This window comes from Ceratotherium simum, chromosome 15 (assembly GCF_057802395.1).
Source record: "Ceratotherium simum simum isolate JZ-2026a chromosome 15, ASM5780239v1, whole genome shotgun sequence".
Lineage (NCBI taxonomy): Eukaryota > Metazoa > Chordata > Mammalia > Perissodactyla > Rhinocerotidae > Ceratotherium > Ceratotherium simum.
In genome coordinates, this window is record NC_141914.1 from 25,388,694 (window position 1) to 25,402,242 (window position 13,549).

Below are 13,549 nucleotides of genomic sequence, written 5' to 3' on the forward strand. Positions count from 1 at the left end.
CAAAGCCTGGTGGGCATGGCCAGAGGGTGATGGTGTGAGGGGTGGCTGAGTGTGTCTATGGGGGTGGGTATGTTTGTCCATGTGTCTGTGTGTGTGCAGGCAGACAGCATTGGGCTTTCACGAAAGTGACTGTTACTTAAGGAGGAGGAATGGAGGTGTGCACAGGCACGTTTTGACCAAAGACTGTTTCCTGGAGGAAATGTGCGGTTTATTAACGAGGATTCCACCTGCCCTGCCAGGAAACCGGAGCCCAGCTGGGGAGCGAAGGATCCCGTGAGATGGCGGGGAGAGTTGGGGATGCAGCAGGAGGAGGAGAAAGAGAGGTGATGGCAGCAGGGATTGGAGGGAACAAAGGAGGGTTCCTGCTCTGCGTCCCAGCCAGCTGCAGCTCTGGGCTGAGCCAGGGGCGTCTCACGGCCACACTGGTGCAGTTCTCTTGGGTCAGCTCTCTCCTCGCTTCTCTGTCTCCCCGTTTTGGAAAAGCTCCCAGCGTCTTATAGTTGGGGTGGCTGAGACACTGTGGTTAGACAGGTCACAGTCTTTGGAATGTGGATTCCTTCTTTGGTCTACTACTCACAAATGTAGGGGTGGTGATTATAATGGCTTTTTTTTTTTTTTTTTAAGTTAAAAGACGACTTGTTTTTCACCCAGCCTGACTGGGGAGGAAAGAAGGGGCAGATGGAGAAGGCCAGAAGATTGTGGCCCTGGGGTTTGTCTGGGAGGGGTAGGGAAGGGCTGTGTGGAAAGGTTGTGGTTTTAGGGTTTCCAGATTATTCTTTCTTTCTCCCTGCTGCTTTGGTTTCCATTTCATTTCTGCTTCATGTTCTGAATGCTCCAGAAGGAAGGGATGAACAGCTCTGTGAGGCAAGGTGGGAAATAGGACAGGAGGCTGCTGTCGGGAAATGGATATATCAGTTTCCATCCCAGCCCCCCAAACCCACCCCTTTGCCACCTTCCCTCTCGGCCAGCCAGCCCCAGATTCCTAGGAGCAATAGTTCTGGGCCTTCTCCAGGACTTTGCAAGCTCCTTTTCTCCTAGCTCAGAGTAGGTCTGTCCAAATGCCCTGCCCATAGGCCAGCTTTACTTAGAGAGCAGGTCTCTTCCTTTGGTGAATGGAAGTTGTGTTTCCGAGTCTGTGGGATTGTAAGATGACCTGGCTGATTAACAAACACACCAGGGTTTATGCAGCTAACCCAGGCTGGACCCTCTGAGGTAGCTATCGTTTGGAAGGCTGCACACTTTCACCTTGGTCCTGCTGTCACCTGTGCCATTTCTGGAACTCTCTTTGGGAGCTCCCTTCAGCCTGGGGCATGCTCAAAAGGATGGCAAATCTTTGTTTTTTCTGAGCAGACTTGATTTTTAGGAAGTGTGTTGTTTAAAGGTGGCATCGAGGACAAGTCTGTTTGTGCATGCAGATGTCCTGCTGTGTTCTTCAGGCCTGTCACTTTAGGGCCACACCTGGGATGCAGGGAGTAATCTTGGAACCTGAGTCTGTGCTATTTAATGCTTCACTACACCCTGTCCAGGGGGACAAAAAGAGAATCAGCCACATTCCTGCCCCTGGCACATTTGTAATCAGGGTTTTTTATTTGTTTGTTTGTTTGTTTAAACAACTTCATTTGGGTGGAATTAGGGAGTAGACTTTAAAGAAGAGGAAAATGGCAACCTTCCTCATTTGGCCTCTAATGTGAGGTTTCCATGGGACTCTGACTGGGGCGAGAGTTGGGTTTTCTTCTGGTAAAGTCAAGGGTGGGAAACTGGCAAGGGGGCAGTTCCTAGGCCTGGAAATGGGCAAGCAAATCTCTAGAACCTTTACTGTAGTACCACTTAACCACGGTGCACACTCAAATCACCAGGGAACTCTTTATCACTGCTGAGCCTAACACCAGACCAATTAGTCCGAGTCTCCCCACTTTACAGAGGAGGAATTGAGGCTTTGACTTAGGATAAAGCATCACCTTTGACCTTTGCCCCCCAGCCCTAGCATAAGGAGATAAAAGCATAAGGAGATAAAAGCGTAAGGAGGTAAAAGATATGTTGTTAAATGAGTGGAAAAGATACAAATTCTTTGGAATAATCGAGACCTGGGAAAGTGGGCAGAGAGTATCTTCCAGTAACAGAAACAAAAACAAGAAACAAAACAAAAAAACCTCTGGATGGATCAACATGGATCCTGAGGAGGCCTTGATGGTACCTGAATCGCGTGGTGACAGAAAGCCAGTTGATGGTGGACAGTCACCTGTGAGGCTGCTGAGAGAGGTACATGATGGGCAAGGGAGCCCATCCTCCTCTCTGAGCGCCTCTCTCCTGCCTTTCAGACGTCCAGCCACCCAGGAGCCCTCCACATCGTGAAGGACGAGTATGAGACACGTCTGTGCGAGCAAATGCTCATTCACGACACAGCCTTCCCTAGAGTGACTTGTTTCTCTATAGGGCACTGCCTCCCCCAGTGTTCTTTTTACTGCTTCTGATTATACCAATTAGAAAGCTGAAAGCAGGTGCTAATGTGTCTATAACACTTTTCTTTAAGACCTGCTGATTTCTGGTTGTTTAAGAAAGTGAGTGAGGTGTGATTTGGGGCAATCAGCCGAGAGCTGCTATTAGACTAGCAATAAGGGGCAGAAGACAGGTTGACACAGATCAGAGTGATGGACAATATTCTAAACAAAATCCAGATCCTACAGCCAGAGACTCTCACGGCATGAGAATGGCGTGAGAACCCCGGCACAAATGGGTCAGGGGAATTGTTTTCTCTGCAGAACTCCAAATTCTGAACTAAATTCTCCTCAAATTCTGAAAGGAGAATTTAGTTCATGAAATGATTTCAGGGAGACATGAGTACCACACTGTTCTAGGGAAAGTGTGAAGTGGGTGACTTGCGGGGGCTACTCTTCCTTCCTCCCTTTGCTGGTTTCTGTCTGCTCGTGGTGAACTGTCTCCAGGTGGTGAAGCCTGTCCACGCACCGCAGGTCAGACTTCTCCAGTCATCCCTCCAGATCCTCCTGCACTGCTAGTCCTGCTTGCACCTACCGGGCCAGAGCTGTGTGTGGCAGGGCTGTGCCGCCCTCATGAAACAGGACGTCCTTCACTTGCCTTGTCCTTCCTCTCTGACACTCACTCTTCAGTGACCAGTCTGTCCTTCTACCGCAGTGTTCAATTTGTCACCTTCCCTGGACAACTTAGTGAATAGGTCTGATTCAAAAGTTACTTCTGCTCCATCACAGCCCAGTCCTGGACCTTCCCGGGCCCCCGCACTAGGATTCTGACACCCCACGACAAGCACCAACTGAAAGCTCCCAGCAGCGCACACTAGGCAGACATCCTTGCCGCCCCCTCACCTGGTCTGCTGGGGTGGTGCTCGTTGCAGTCTCTGCTCCCCACCTGCCATCAGGATGGATTGATGTAATATTTGTTCCAGCAGCTGTTTCAAGTGAGAATCTGCCGGACATTCATAGATATGGGGTAAATCTCAGGTGGCATCACAGGAGCTGGGGCAGATGGGGTCAGGCCATCTCTGGTGCCGGAGAATGGTGGAAACCATGACAGGATGGTCCTCATTCCTGGGGAAGGAGCTTTAGTTCTCAGCACAGGACACCCTGGGCCTCCAAACCAGATTATCTGGTGTCTCAGAGGATCTTTCTTCCTCTCAGTTCCAGAGTTCTCGTGGCTTAATAGAAGACCTGAAGCAGGGAGATTGACACCTGGATGTCTGGCCCAGATGGCCAAAGCATCCACCCGACTGTGTGACCCTGAGCAAGTCACTTCTCTCCTCCGGGACTTGCTGCCTCAGCTCTAAAATGAAGGATTAGCAGGAGTAAGCATTCAAGTTTCTTCAAGCTCAAGTGTTCTGCGTCTCTCTGAGGCAAGGGAGCATGACAGATACTGGAATCAAACACACCAGAATCAAATACTGATTTTACCTCTTCCTGGTGACTTTAAGCAAGTTACTCAACCTCTCTGGGCCTCAGTTTCCTTAACTGTAGGATGGGATAATAATAGCAGCTACTTGGGAGTTGCATGTGAGGAATAACTAAGACAATGCATATAAAATGCTTAGCATATGTAGATTCTCATGTGCTCAATGAAATTAGCTTTTATCATTAATACATGTATATATCCCATTTTTATCAAAAACAACTGCTCCAAGTTTCAGTCATTTGGCTCTCATTTTATATTTCTTTCCAGCTTGAGGTTTTGAGGTCCTCACGATGTAGAGCTCCAGCCCAGATCTCGCTGCTGGTCCCCTACTTCCTTACTGAACTTCGCTACCTCTGCTTCCTCCCTGTAACGAAGGTGCAGCCAGCACACAGGCTCTTTTCCTCCTCAGGGCCTTTGCACATGCTGTTCCCGCCACCTGCGTTATTCTGTCTACAGTGTTCCCTTAACTAGCTCCTTCTCATAGTTTTAGTGTCTGCTTAAATGTCAGCTCCTGATAGTGGCCTGTCCTGACCTGATAAGTTCTTAAGATTTACCACAATCTGCATTTATTCTATTAATCTAGCTACTGTCTTCTGTTCACCTCTGCTCCTAGGATGTAGCCTTCATGTTTCTGTTTTGTCTACATTTATATCCCTAGTGCCTATCACTGGGCAACCACAAAGTAAGCACTCAGTAGATATTTTTCGGGTGAATAAATTAACGAATTAATGGATAATATATTTATATGACACCATATTATTTATGAAGCACCTTTATAACTAGGCTCTCATTTTGAAGCCATATAAATCTCTGTAAGGGATACAGGAAGTGAGCAGCCAGAGTCTGGCTCTGGTTACCCCACGTATGACAGCTGCCATGCAGAGAGAGCACAAGGTCATGGCAATGCATGGAAGAACCCTTATGCCAGAGGATGGCGTAGGGTGGGGAGGGGGTGTAGCAGGAAGAGAAGACTTCTTGGAGGAAGAAGCATGTGAGTTGAGCTTTGAAATGTGAGTAGAAGTTATCTAGGCAAAGATGGGGTCGGGGTGGGCAAGCATGAGTGTGTGCAGGGACAAAAGGCCGAAGTCTCATACAGAAGGACACGAATAAGGAAGTTGAGAGAGGCATGGGTAATATGTTGTCTGTTCTAGCAAAGGGGAGAGCTCTCTGAGAGAGGGATCAGGGAAGACCCCAGGGAGAAGGTGGCATTTGAATCCGACCCTTTAGCCAGGTGATAATGGGAGGTATTCAGGGTGGTTCAGTGATGTGCCAGGATGGAATCCAGTGGGACGGTCTGGGCTTCACTCGGCCAGGGACCTGGGGAGGAGTTGAGGGAGCAGAGATTGGGAGGAAGTGGCACTTGGCTCCCTGAGGCCACACCTGTAACCCAGGGTGAAGCCCTGGACTGGAGTTGTCACCAACAGGTGCTTGGCCCTGCTGTCCAGGTCCTAGAGCCCTTGGCTTGGACCACTGATACCTTATTCCCTGCTCCCCGAGCTAAGGCCATTGAGTCTTCTAATGTGTGAAGCAGGGCTGGGATAATAGCAGCAGCTAAGACAGAGGAGGCAAATCCAAAAGCCAACAAGCAGAGGGTCATGTGAGTATGTGAATGAGCTGGGGGTGGCTTGGAGAATGGAGAGGTTAAGCCTCCTCCAGAGACATTTGAAAGTATTACAAACAACAATAACATCTGTCTGATAAAACCACTTTGGGAGACTGGGTTCAATAGTGGACTCCTGAATTGTGATCTCTGCTAGGCATGGGAGGGGCCACCAGGAGTGCAAAGGGTCGGTGGTGACATGCCTCTCTTTGTTGGTTCCCCACCGCCCACCACTGAGGCCCTCCACACCGGGACCAATCAGGAGCTCACAGAGTTCACAGCCCACTGGGTCAAGAGACGACTCTGGGGGCATCATGTAGGCAGGACCTACGGGGACCCAGAGAGACACCCAGGACTTGCCCAGAAGTTTGAGATGAGGCTGCCAGGTCAGGTGTGTGATAAGAAGCAGAAACCCCCTAGTGATTTCATGGCAGTTTATAAGTAGAGAGGGGAGACCAGCAAGGCAGATCTCCAGCAGGTGTCTGGTTGAGCACAGACAGCTACACTGGGAGGGCAGCCACCAGGCCCTTCAGGGAACGCTTCCCTAGGCCAAGAGAGGAGGAGCTCAGTGTTTGCAAAAAGAACCAGAGAAATGCACTGCAAGGACCGAAATCCTCCCAGCCTGTGCTTGCAATAAATGGCTCCATCTGAGAGAGCATGAGGCTATGGAGAGAGAAACCCAAGAACATTTTGACAGGCTCCTGTATAACATAGCTGTTGGTTCACCTAGCAGACATTGTTCTGACTGCATAGGTGTGTGATCTGCTGTTGATTAATGCCTATCCTGATCTGATTTAGACAAGTGAGTAACATTAAACTCTCAAAAACCACACCTAAGACAGTCTAGGTGGTGTCCTTGGGTCGCCTGGGGAGACTCCTGGGCCTCATCCCAGACGGATTTTCATCAGAATATCTGAAAGAGCTCCCTGAAATCAGTATTTTTAAACAAGTGTCCTAGGCGGTAATAAAAGCTACTGAAGTTTGCGAAGCATTGGCATAAATGGTGCTTTTTGAGACGGCACAGGCTTGCCGAGTGAAAATAGCCCCTGTGACATGTAATGAACGCGAGTAAATGGTCTAGAACTGAGTACAAGAAACATCTGATCAATCATCCGGCCGTTCAGTGTATGTTCATGTCCTGGGCCTGAGAGCCCCTGGGAGTCTATGAAACAGCTCACAGCTCCGTTTGAAGGGACTGAATTTATCACAAAGGGTGATAAAGAAGTTGGCCAAGGGGGTCCAGGTCTCAAGCCCCAGATGGAAAACTAGTGGGGCAGGGGGGATGGAGCCATGGCTGTGTTCTCCCTCTAAAGTAGGGAGGTGGGAAAAGGTGAGGGGTCGCTCACCCTCCATTCCCCTCCTTAGTGGATTTAAAGGCTTGCTGCTACAAACTTCACCCTTCTATGTCCCCATCCTCACAATACATAATGCAAAATTCTGCCCCTGAAAATTTAATTTGGGCTAATAAATATCATTGAAAGGTAAATCTCCTAAAGGGAAAAGGAAGGCTACCTGTTAGTTATATTCCAGTGTAAATTGGTTTGCTCAAACTGCTCCCCAGCCGTTTCCTTTAAGTGACAGGAAAAGAGGTCTGGGGGCATGGAGGCTTGGGGAAGAGCCAGACTGGGGAGACACATGGGGCTCAGGGCAGCCAGAAAGCAGTGTGCAGAGACCCTGGTTATTTCCGGAGTTGAGGAGGCAGGGCCAGGGGATAGCAGTGCAGCAAAAACAACCTCTGATGATTTTGACATTTCCTCTAATCATCCCAGAGATCAACTAGGAAGACTGCTTCCCTGCTGCACCCGTTTCCTGCCCTAGCACCCCACTGAAACTGCCCTGACCAATGGGGCCAGGCCTTGTAGTTGCTGAATGTGATAGTTCTGATCTCAGCTAACGGCCTGCCTCTCTGCCGTATTTGACACTGTAGCTCCTCCTTGAAATCCTCTCCTCCCTGATTGCTTTGACTTCACTCCTCTCCTGGTTTTCTCTAACCTCTCTGCATTTTTTTCCCCCAGGCTCATCTACTTTCTTCTCCAATCTCTTAAACATTGATAGTCCCATCAGTTCTATCCTTGACTCAGATGATGATTCTTTTCATCTTACTCGTTTTCATTGGGTGATCTTACACATTTCTGTGTATATCTACTATCACTGTTCATGGGTTTATTCACTTAGCAAATGTCATTGAACACCTACTCTGTGCCAGGCACGATGTGACTCCAAAGTCAAATTTGCAACCCAGATTTCTCTTTTAATCTCCAGACCACTTAACAAATTGCCTTCAGAATTTCATATATGTATGAAATTCTTATATGTATGCCTTAGGCTGTGTTTGAGATAGGGATTCAGGTGCAAATGATTTATTAAGGGCGTTCTCTTCAGGAAAAACTTGTAAAGGAGAAGCAGAGTAGGGAAGGAGAGGCACGGAGCAAGGATGTGGTCTCAGATAAAGTCTAGCCGGAGACTGACTGGGGGAATGAGAAGGCTCATAATTTACACTTCAGAGTTACTCTGCCTTGAGGTAAAGGGTCAGAGCTTTGGCACCGCTGTATACGAGAGGCACTGGCCCCCCTGGAGTAGGGGTATAACTGCTCAGGTGTCTCTTGGAGAAGTGGAGGCCATCAGCCAAAGGCAAGTCTCCAAAGATGATTGCAGTTATAAACTGATGGCTATAACACTCTTGGAGCTGGGGGCACATTGGTCAATTAAGGGGCCCTGGGTGGGAAACTAACAACATCTCCTACAGCAGCTAAGACCTACCTAGTACAGACTATGTGTCTGCACCATCGTACATGCTTTATGTGTATTAACAAACTTAACCTTTAAAATAACCCTGTAATGTAGTTACTATTATTCATGTTTTACAGTGAAGGAACTGAGACATATAGGTTAAAAGCAACTTGCCTAAGGTTCCTCAATAAGTAAATGATGGAGCCGGAATTCAGATCACGGATGGGTGGTTCTAGATTCCATACCCTTGACTGCTATCTCTACTTACTCAGTGGATCGTGTCTTAGCATACACCAGGCACTGTACTAGGCACTGGGAATCCAGCAGTGAAATGAATACAAAATCCCTGCCCTCATTGAGGTTACTTCCTAGGGAGGGAAGATGGACAATAAATAAGTAATTATGTGATCTAGATGGTACTAAGTGCTAAGGAGAAAAATAAATCAGAGAAGGGAGGTAGTGAGTGCTAGGTGACAGCTGCAGCTTTACACAGGGTGGCCCAAGGAAGACTTCACTTAGGAGGCATTTTAGCAAAGATCTAAAGGTGGTGGTTTCTCTGCTTTCACCACTCCTTGTGGCTGACCCCACTTTACCCTCCCTCTGCACAGCTCTGGAGTAATCTCCAAATCACCTGATCACGTTCCTTTCCTGAAGTACAACTTTCAGTGGTTCCTTATTGTCCTTAGGATGAATCCAGTGCTCCTGCCATGGGACAAGACGTGTCTTCCACTCCTGCCTCTTCTGTGGAAGGCCTGCTTGTAACATTGTGATGCCCGGGGCAAGACTACAAATGGAAACCCATATACCCTATGTCTAAATATTGAAAATTAATATAGCATGCTAATAACCTGTTAAATAAAACATGTTCTACTCTTCCACCTTGACAGATATATCTTCATAGTGATCTAGGAGGACATCTTCAAATTTAGACTTGTTGGACTGAGTTCCATGCCAGAACTTAGCAGCAGAGGGAGGCCAGCCCCAAGCCCCTGCTCTGCTTCCCTTCTCTGCCCACTGCCCAACTCTGTCTTCCACTGTCGCATGCATGCATGTGGACACTCCAGCTGACATATCCATGTTTTCACCACATCCTTGCAAATAGCAGCCCTTTGCCACCCCTCAAGCCTAGGGGTGCTCATACTGGTGGTCTTACTTGCCCTTGGGGGATTGGACCTGGGAAAGAGGTACACAAGCGCCCAAGAAGTAGGCTAAGGGCCCTTTGGGCAGAGAATTTTAGGGTCTTAGGTACTAGGAGATTGGTCCACAAGGGAGAGGTACAGCATGGACTCTATTTGGGCAAGTCTCCTTGGCCCCGGGCTTGAGGGGGATGGCGGTGCAAAAGGAGGGTCAGAGCCTGGAACAGGGCGTTCGAAGGCACTCAGGGCAGCACTCCTCATCACTTTTTCTCTTCCTCACATGCGTAAACCAAAGTGAATTACTTGAACTTTCTCAATATGCCCTGCTCCTTTGCTTCTGTGATTCTGTGATTTTGCACAGACTGCAGAATGGAAGTCATCCACTTAGACTCCTTGCCCTAATTTCCCCCATCTCCCATGAGCTCCCTAACCTAATCCCCTCATTGCTGACCCTTAACTCCCACCTCCAATCACAAAAACACCGCACACCGTGGTGCTGTGGTGGGTGTAATGTGATAGCGACCCCAGCGTGGGCTTTATTATGATCGGCAGTCCTGGTTCTGATTATCAGCTTAGCCACTTTCTAGTCATGTGACCTTCAGCAAGTTCTGTGCCTCGGTTTCATCCTCTCTTCGTGGAGATTACCATCCTTGTAAGGTATTGTGAGGATAAAATGAAATATTGCATGTCAAGTGCCCAGCCACAATCCTGGTTTAGAATAAGCACTGGTAAAAAATTCTTTTCCCTCCCCTGGCTCTGCTCCTTCTATGAAACCAAACACACAGAGCACCTTGGGAGATCAGGCTGTTTTCACAGAAAGATGCCAATTAGATTAGCTCTCAGCATTAAGCCCCTAGGCCTCTTTCCCCACCTCCTGAGTTAGGGAGGACTTCCTGGAGAATATTAGTACCTGATTTCTACTTTTAGTTGTCAGAAATTATTAGCTAATAGAAATTATTTGTTAATAGTTATTAGTTAATAGAAATAATTAGTTAATATTGTAACCTGCTATTGACCACCACATTTAGATGCTGGGATAGTCAAACTCCAGGTCTTGGTAGCAACACTGACTATTTGTTGTTAAGGATGGAGATTTCTCATGTCAGTCTAAGTACAATAACAGGGATGGAGCTGAGGAGCAGGTACACAAGGAAATGAGGCATCGCTAAGGAAAGGCAAGACCCACATTACCTTGCAGTGCCTAACATCAGTGGACACGCAACCAATGTGAGTCAAGCTAAACGAAACTAAGCTCAATGAGGAAAGCCATTAAACCCTAGTAGAAAAAGGATGAAAGAACTGATCAGGTAACTGACAGAAGAAATACTTACAGGCCAATAAGTTATAGCAAGTAATCAAAGAAATGCAAATTTAAATGTAATGCAATATTTTTCCTAAAAAATGGGCAAATATTTTTAAAATTCAATAACGAGTACTGATGAGGATATAGGTAGGGGGTGCTCTCATGCGTTGCTGGTGGACATAAAAGTTGATATGCCCATGGGGGTGGGGGGGTGGGCACAAGGGGTAAAGGGAGACATATATATGGTGATGGACAAACAAAAATATACAACCCAAAATTTCACAATGTTATAAACTATTAAAACATCAATAAAAAAATAAAAAGAGAGAAAAACATTACCATTAGTCTTTAACTTGGAAAAAGAATGGAAATAAAACAGAAAGGCAAAATACCAGTGTTAACAGTGAGTGGCTTCAACAGGGAATTGAGTGATGCCTTTTTTCTTTTTTGTTTCAACTTCTGTATTTTTCAAATTTTCTACAAAGAATAAGTATTTTTAATTAGTAAATACTTGGAAAAACAAGGAAAAAAGAAGCTGATATGCCTTTCTGTAAAGCAATAATGAGGATGATCAAATAAGTTAGGTATAGGTATAAGATGGACTATGTGTCATTAAATGTAACAGTTTCAAAGAAATTTTAGACATGAGAAAAAACTCTATGTTACAGTGAAAAGTAGAACACTATATGGTATGAAAATTACACACACAAAAAAGATGGGAAGGAAATAGGCCAGAATATTATATGTTTCTATCGTTAGTATCTTTTATATAGATTCTTGAATATTTTAACTTTTCTGTAATTAGCAGGTGTTTCTTTTATAATGGGAAAGAAATTCCCTAATTTAAGAAGTCACATTGCTTTCAGACAATTATTTATGGAAGATTCTGGCTACTTGTTGACTCAGTATGTGTCAGAGAAGGAGAAGAGGCAGTTCTTTTCCTGTGGGATGCAGGATTCGGGGAGAAACAAAAGACTCAGCCTTCCTCTCATGCTGACTCTAGTCCTTTGTAGCAACAAGAAGAAATGGAAAGAATCTCCTTGCCTGGGGAGTTTCCTGTCTAATTGGGAGGCCTGAGGAAGCTGCCTATGCCTGAGACATTCACACAATCACAGGAGCTGTGGTCTCTTCACTCATCTGTGACATTCTCATCACCGGTTGAGATTTGAGAGTGAAGTCTGAAAAGGGGTTTTGTTTCCTTTTGTGGCCTAAATCCTCCAACTGTGGCCTTACCTCCAGTAGCTATAAGCGAGTGTTATGTGATGGTGCACATCTGTGGGTCATGCAGCGTGCAAGTACAATCTGGGAAATAGAAAACTAAGTGAAACACCCTAAGGAAATACTAGACCAGTTTTTATGTAAAAATGTGAATTAACCAAAGTCTATTTTGAGTTATAAAATAAATACATAGGTTAAATAAACCAAGGAGGATGGAAGGAAAGACCCCTAACAACCAAAACATAGACTTTCTTCCAAACCAAGATATTATAACTGTTTAGACCTTCATTTTTTTTCTTTCAATTCCTAGGAATTATAAAGTCCAAGTGTTTAAACTTTGCTACTTAGTAAGTTATATAGCAACATCTTGATTCACTTAGCGTGATTAGTTTTTGGTTTTTGCAATGGTCACTGTCACTGCATCTGGCCTTGATTTCAAGAGTAGTTTCCCCTCTCTTAACTTCCAGAAATGTGCCTTTTTACACCCTGACTCTTACAAGGGAAGCACATAAGACAACTGGACTGCATCTCCCTTTCTAATCAGTGCCACCTTGGCCATCTAAGAGTAATCAGCATGGCTCAGCAACCTGATGTTTTTTTTTTTTTTTGGCTGAGGAAGATTAGCCCTGAGCTAACATCTGTGCCAGTCTTCCTCTATTTTGTGTGTGGGTTGGCAGCACAGCATGACTGATGAGTGGTGTAGGTCCGTGCCTGGGATATGAACCCATGAACCCAGGCCGCTGAAGTGGAGCGTGCTGAATTTAACCACTATGCCACAGGACCAGCCCCCTGCTTTTTTTTAAGTTGATGTACATTTTGAACTACAAGTAATGTATCTTAAATACAGTGGTGGCGAATATATGTTATTAATACTTCGTGTACCATCTCTAATCAATTGATAGAGTCAGCCTAGAGCCCTTTATTGAAAAAGATTATTTGGCCCAGTTTGGGTTCAGTGGTAAAGAGTACCAGTGTCTACCACTGATATGGACACAGGAAGGACAGCACTCATGCCAAGGACTTCTCTTCTCAGATTTAAGGGTAACAGAGTGCCCGTCTTTAGACGGCTTGTATTCAAATGGGGAAAACATGATTCATCCCAGGAGCAAGAGAGGGAGACAAAAAGTAAAAGAAAATCGAGCATAATTGTGAATAACTAAACAGTGAACATCCCAACAAGTGCAGCTGACATAGGGAAGGCTGAGTTATTTGCTAAGTGCAGGAGAAGGCAGAATGCCCTTGGTCAGATGGGGTTAATCAGGAAAGGTTCTCTGAGCAGTACACTTTGAGTGGATTGGAAGGCAGCCAGGAGAGCTGGTGTGAAGTCGGAAGGGTGGTCCAGATGAAAAGGAATGCAGGTTTCAGATGTTTTTTGAGTGTGTACTCCAAAGTCTCAGCTGCCCAGAGTGACCATGCTTGACCTCTGGCCTCCCCACAGCGAGGACGTGTGCAAACGTGGCTTCACCGTCATCATCGACATGCGGGGCTCCAAGTGGGACCTCATCAAACCCCTCCTCAAGACACTGCAGGAAGCCTTTCCAGCCGAGATCCATGTGGCCCTCATCATCAAACCTGACAACTTCTGGCAGAAGCAGAAGACTAACTTTGGCAGCTCCAAATTCATCTTTGAGGTGAGCCAGACCT

The 13,549-nt window shown here is 46.3% G+C and overlaps 1 protein-coding gene across 6 annotated transcripts in view; it reads left to right on the forward strand.

Moving 5' to 3' along the window:
* The window catches only part of KALRN (kalirin RhoGEF kinase), a 633,526-nt gene that overhangs the window by 199,467 nt on the left and 420,510 nt on the right, over positions 1-13,549 (forward strand). For all 6 annotated transcript variants that reach the window (XM_087439724.1, XM_087439725.1, XM_014783031.2 and 3 more), the window contains exon 4: positions 13,344-13,536. In XM_087439724.1, coding sequence (XP_087295850.1) covers positions 13,344-13,536 — 193 coding nt within the window. The remainder of the gene's footprint in view (positions 1-13,343; positions 13,537-13,549) is intronic.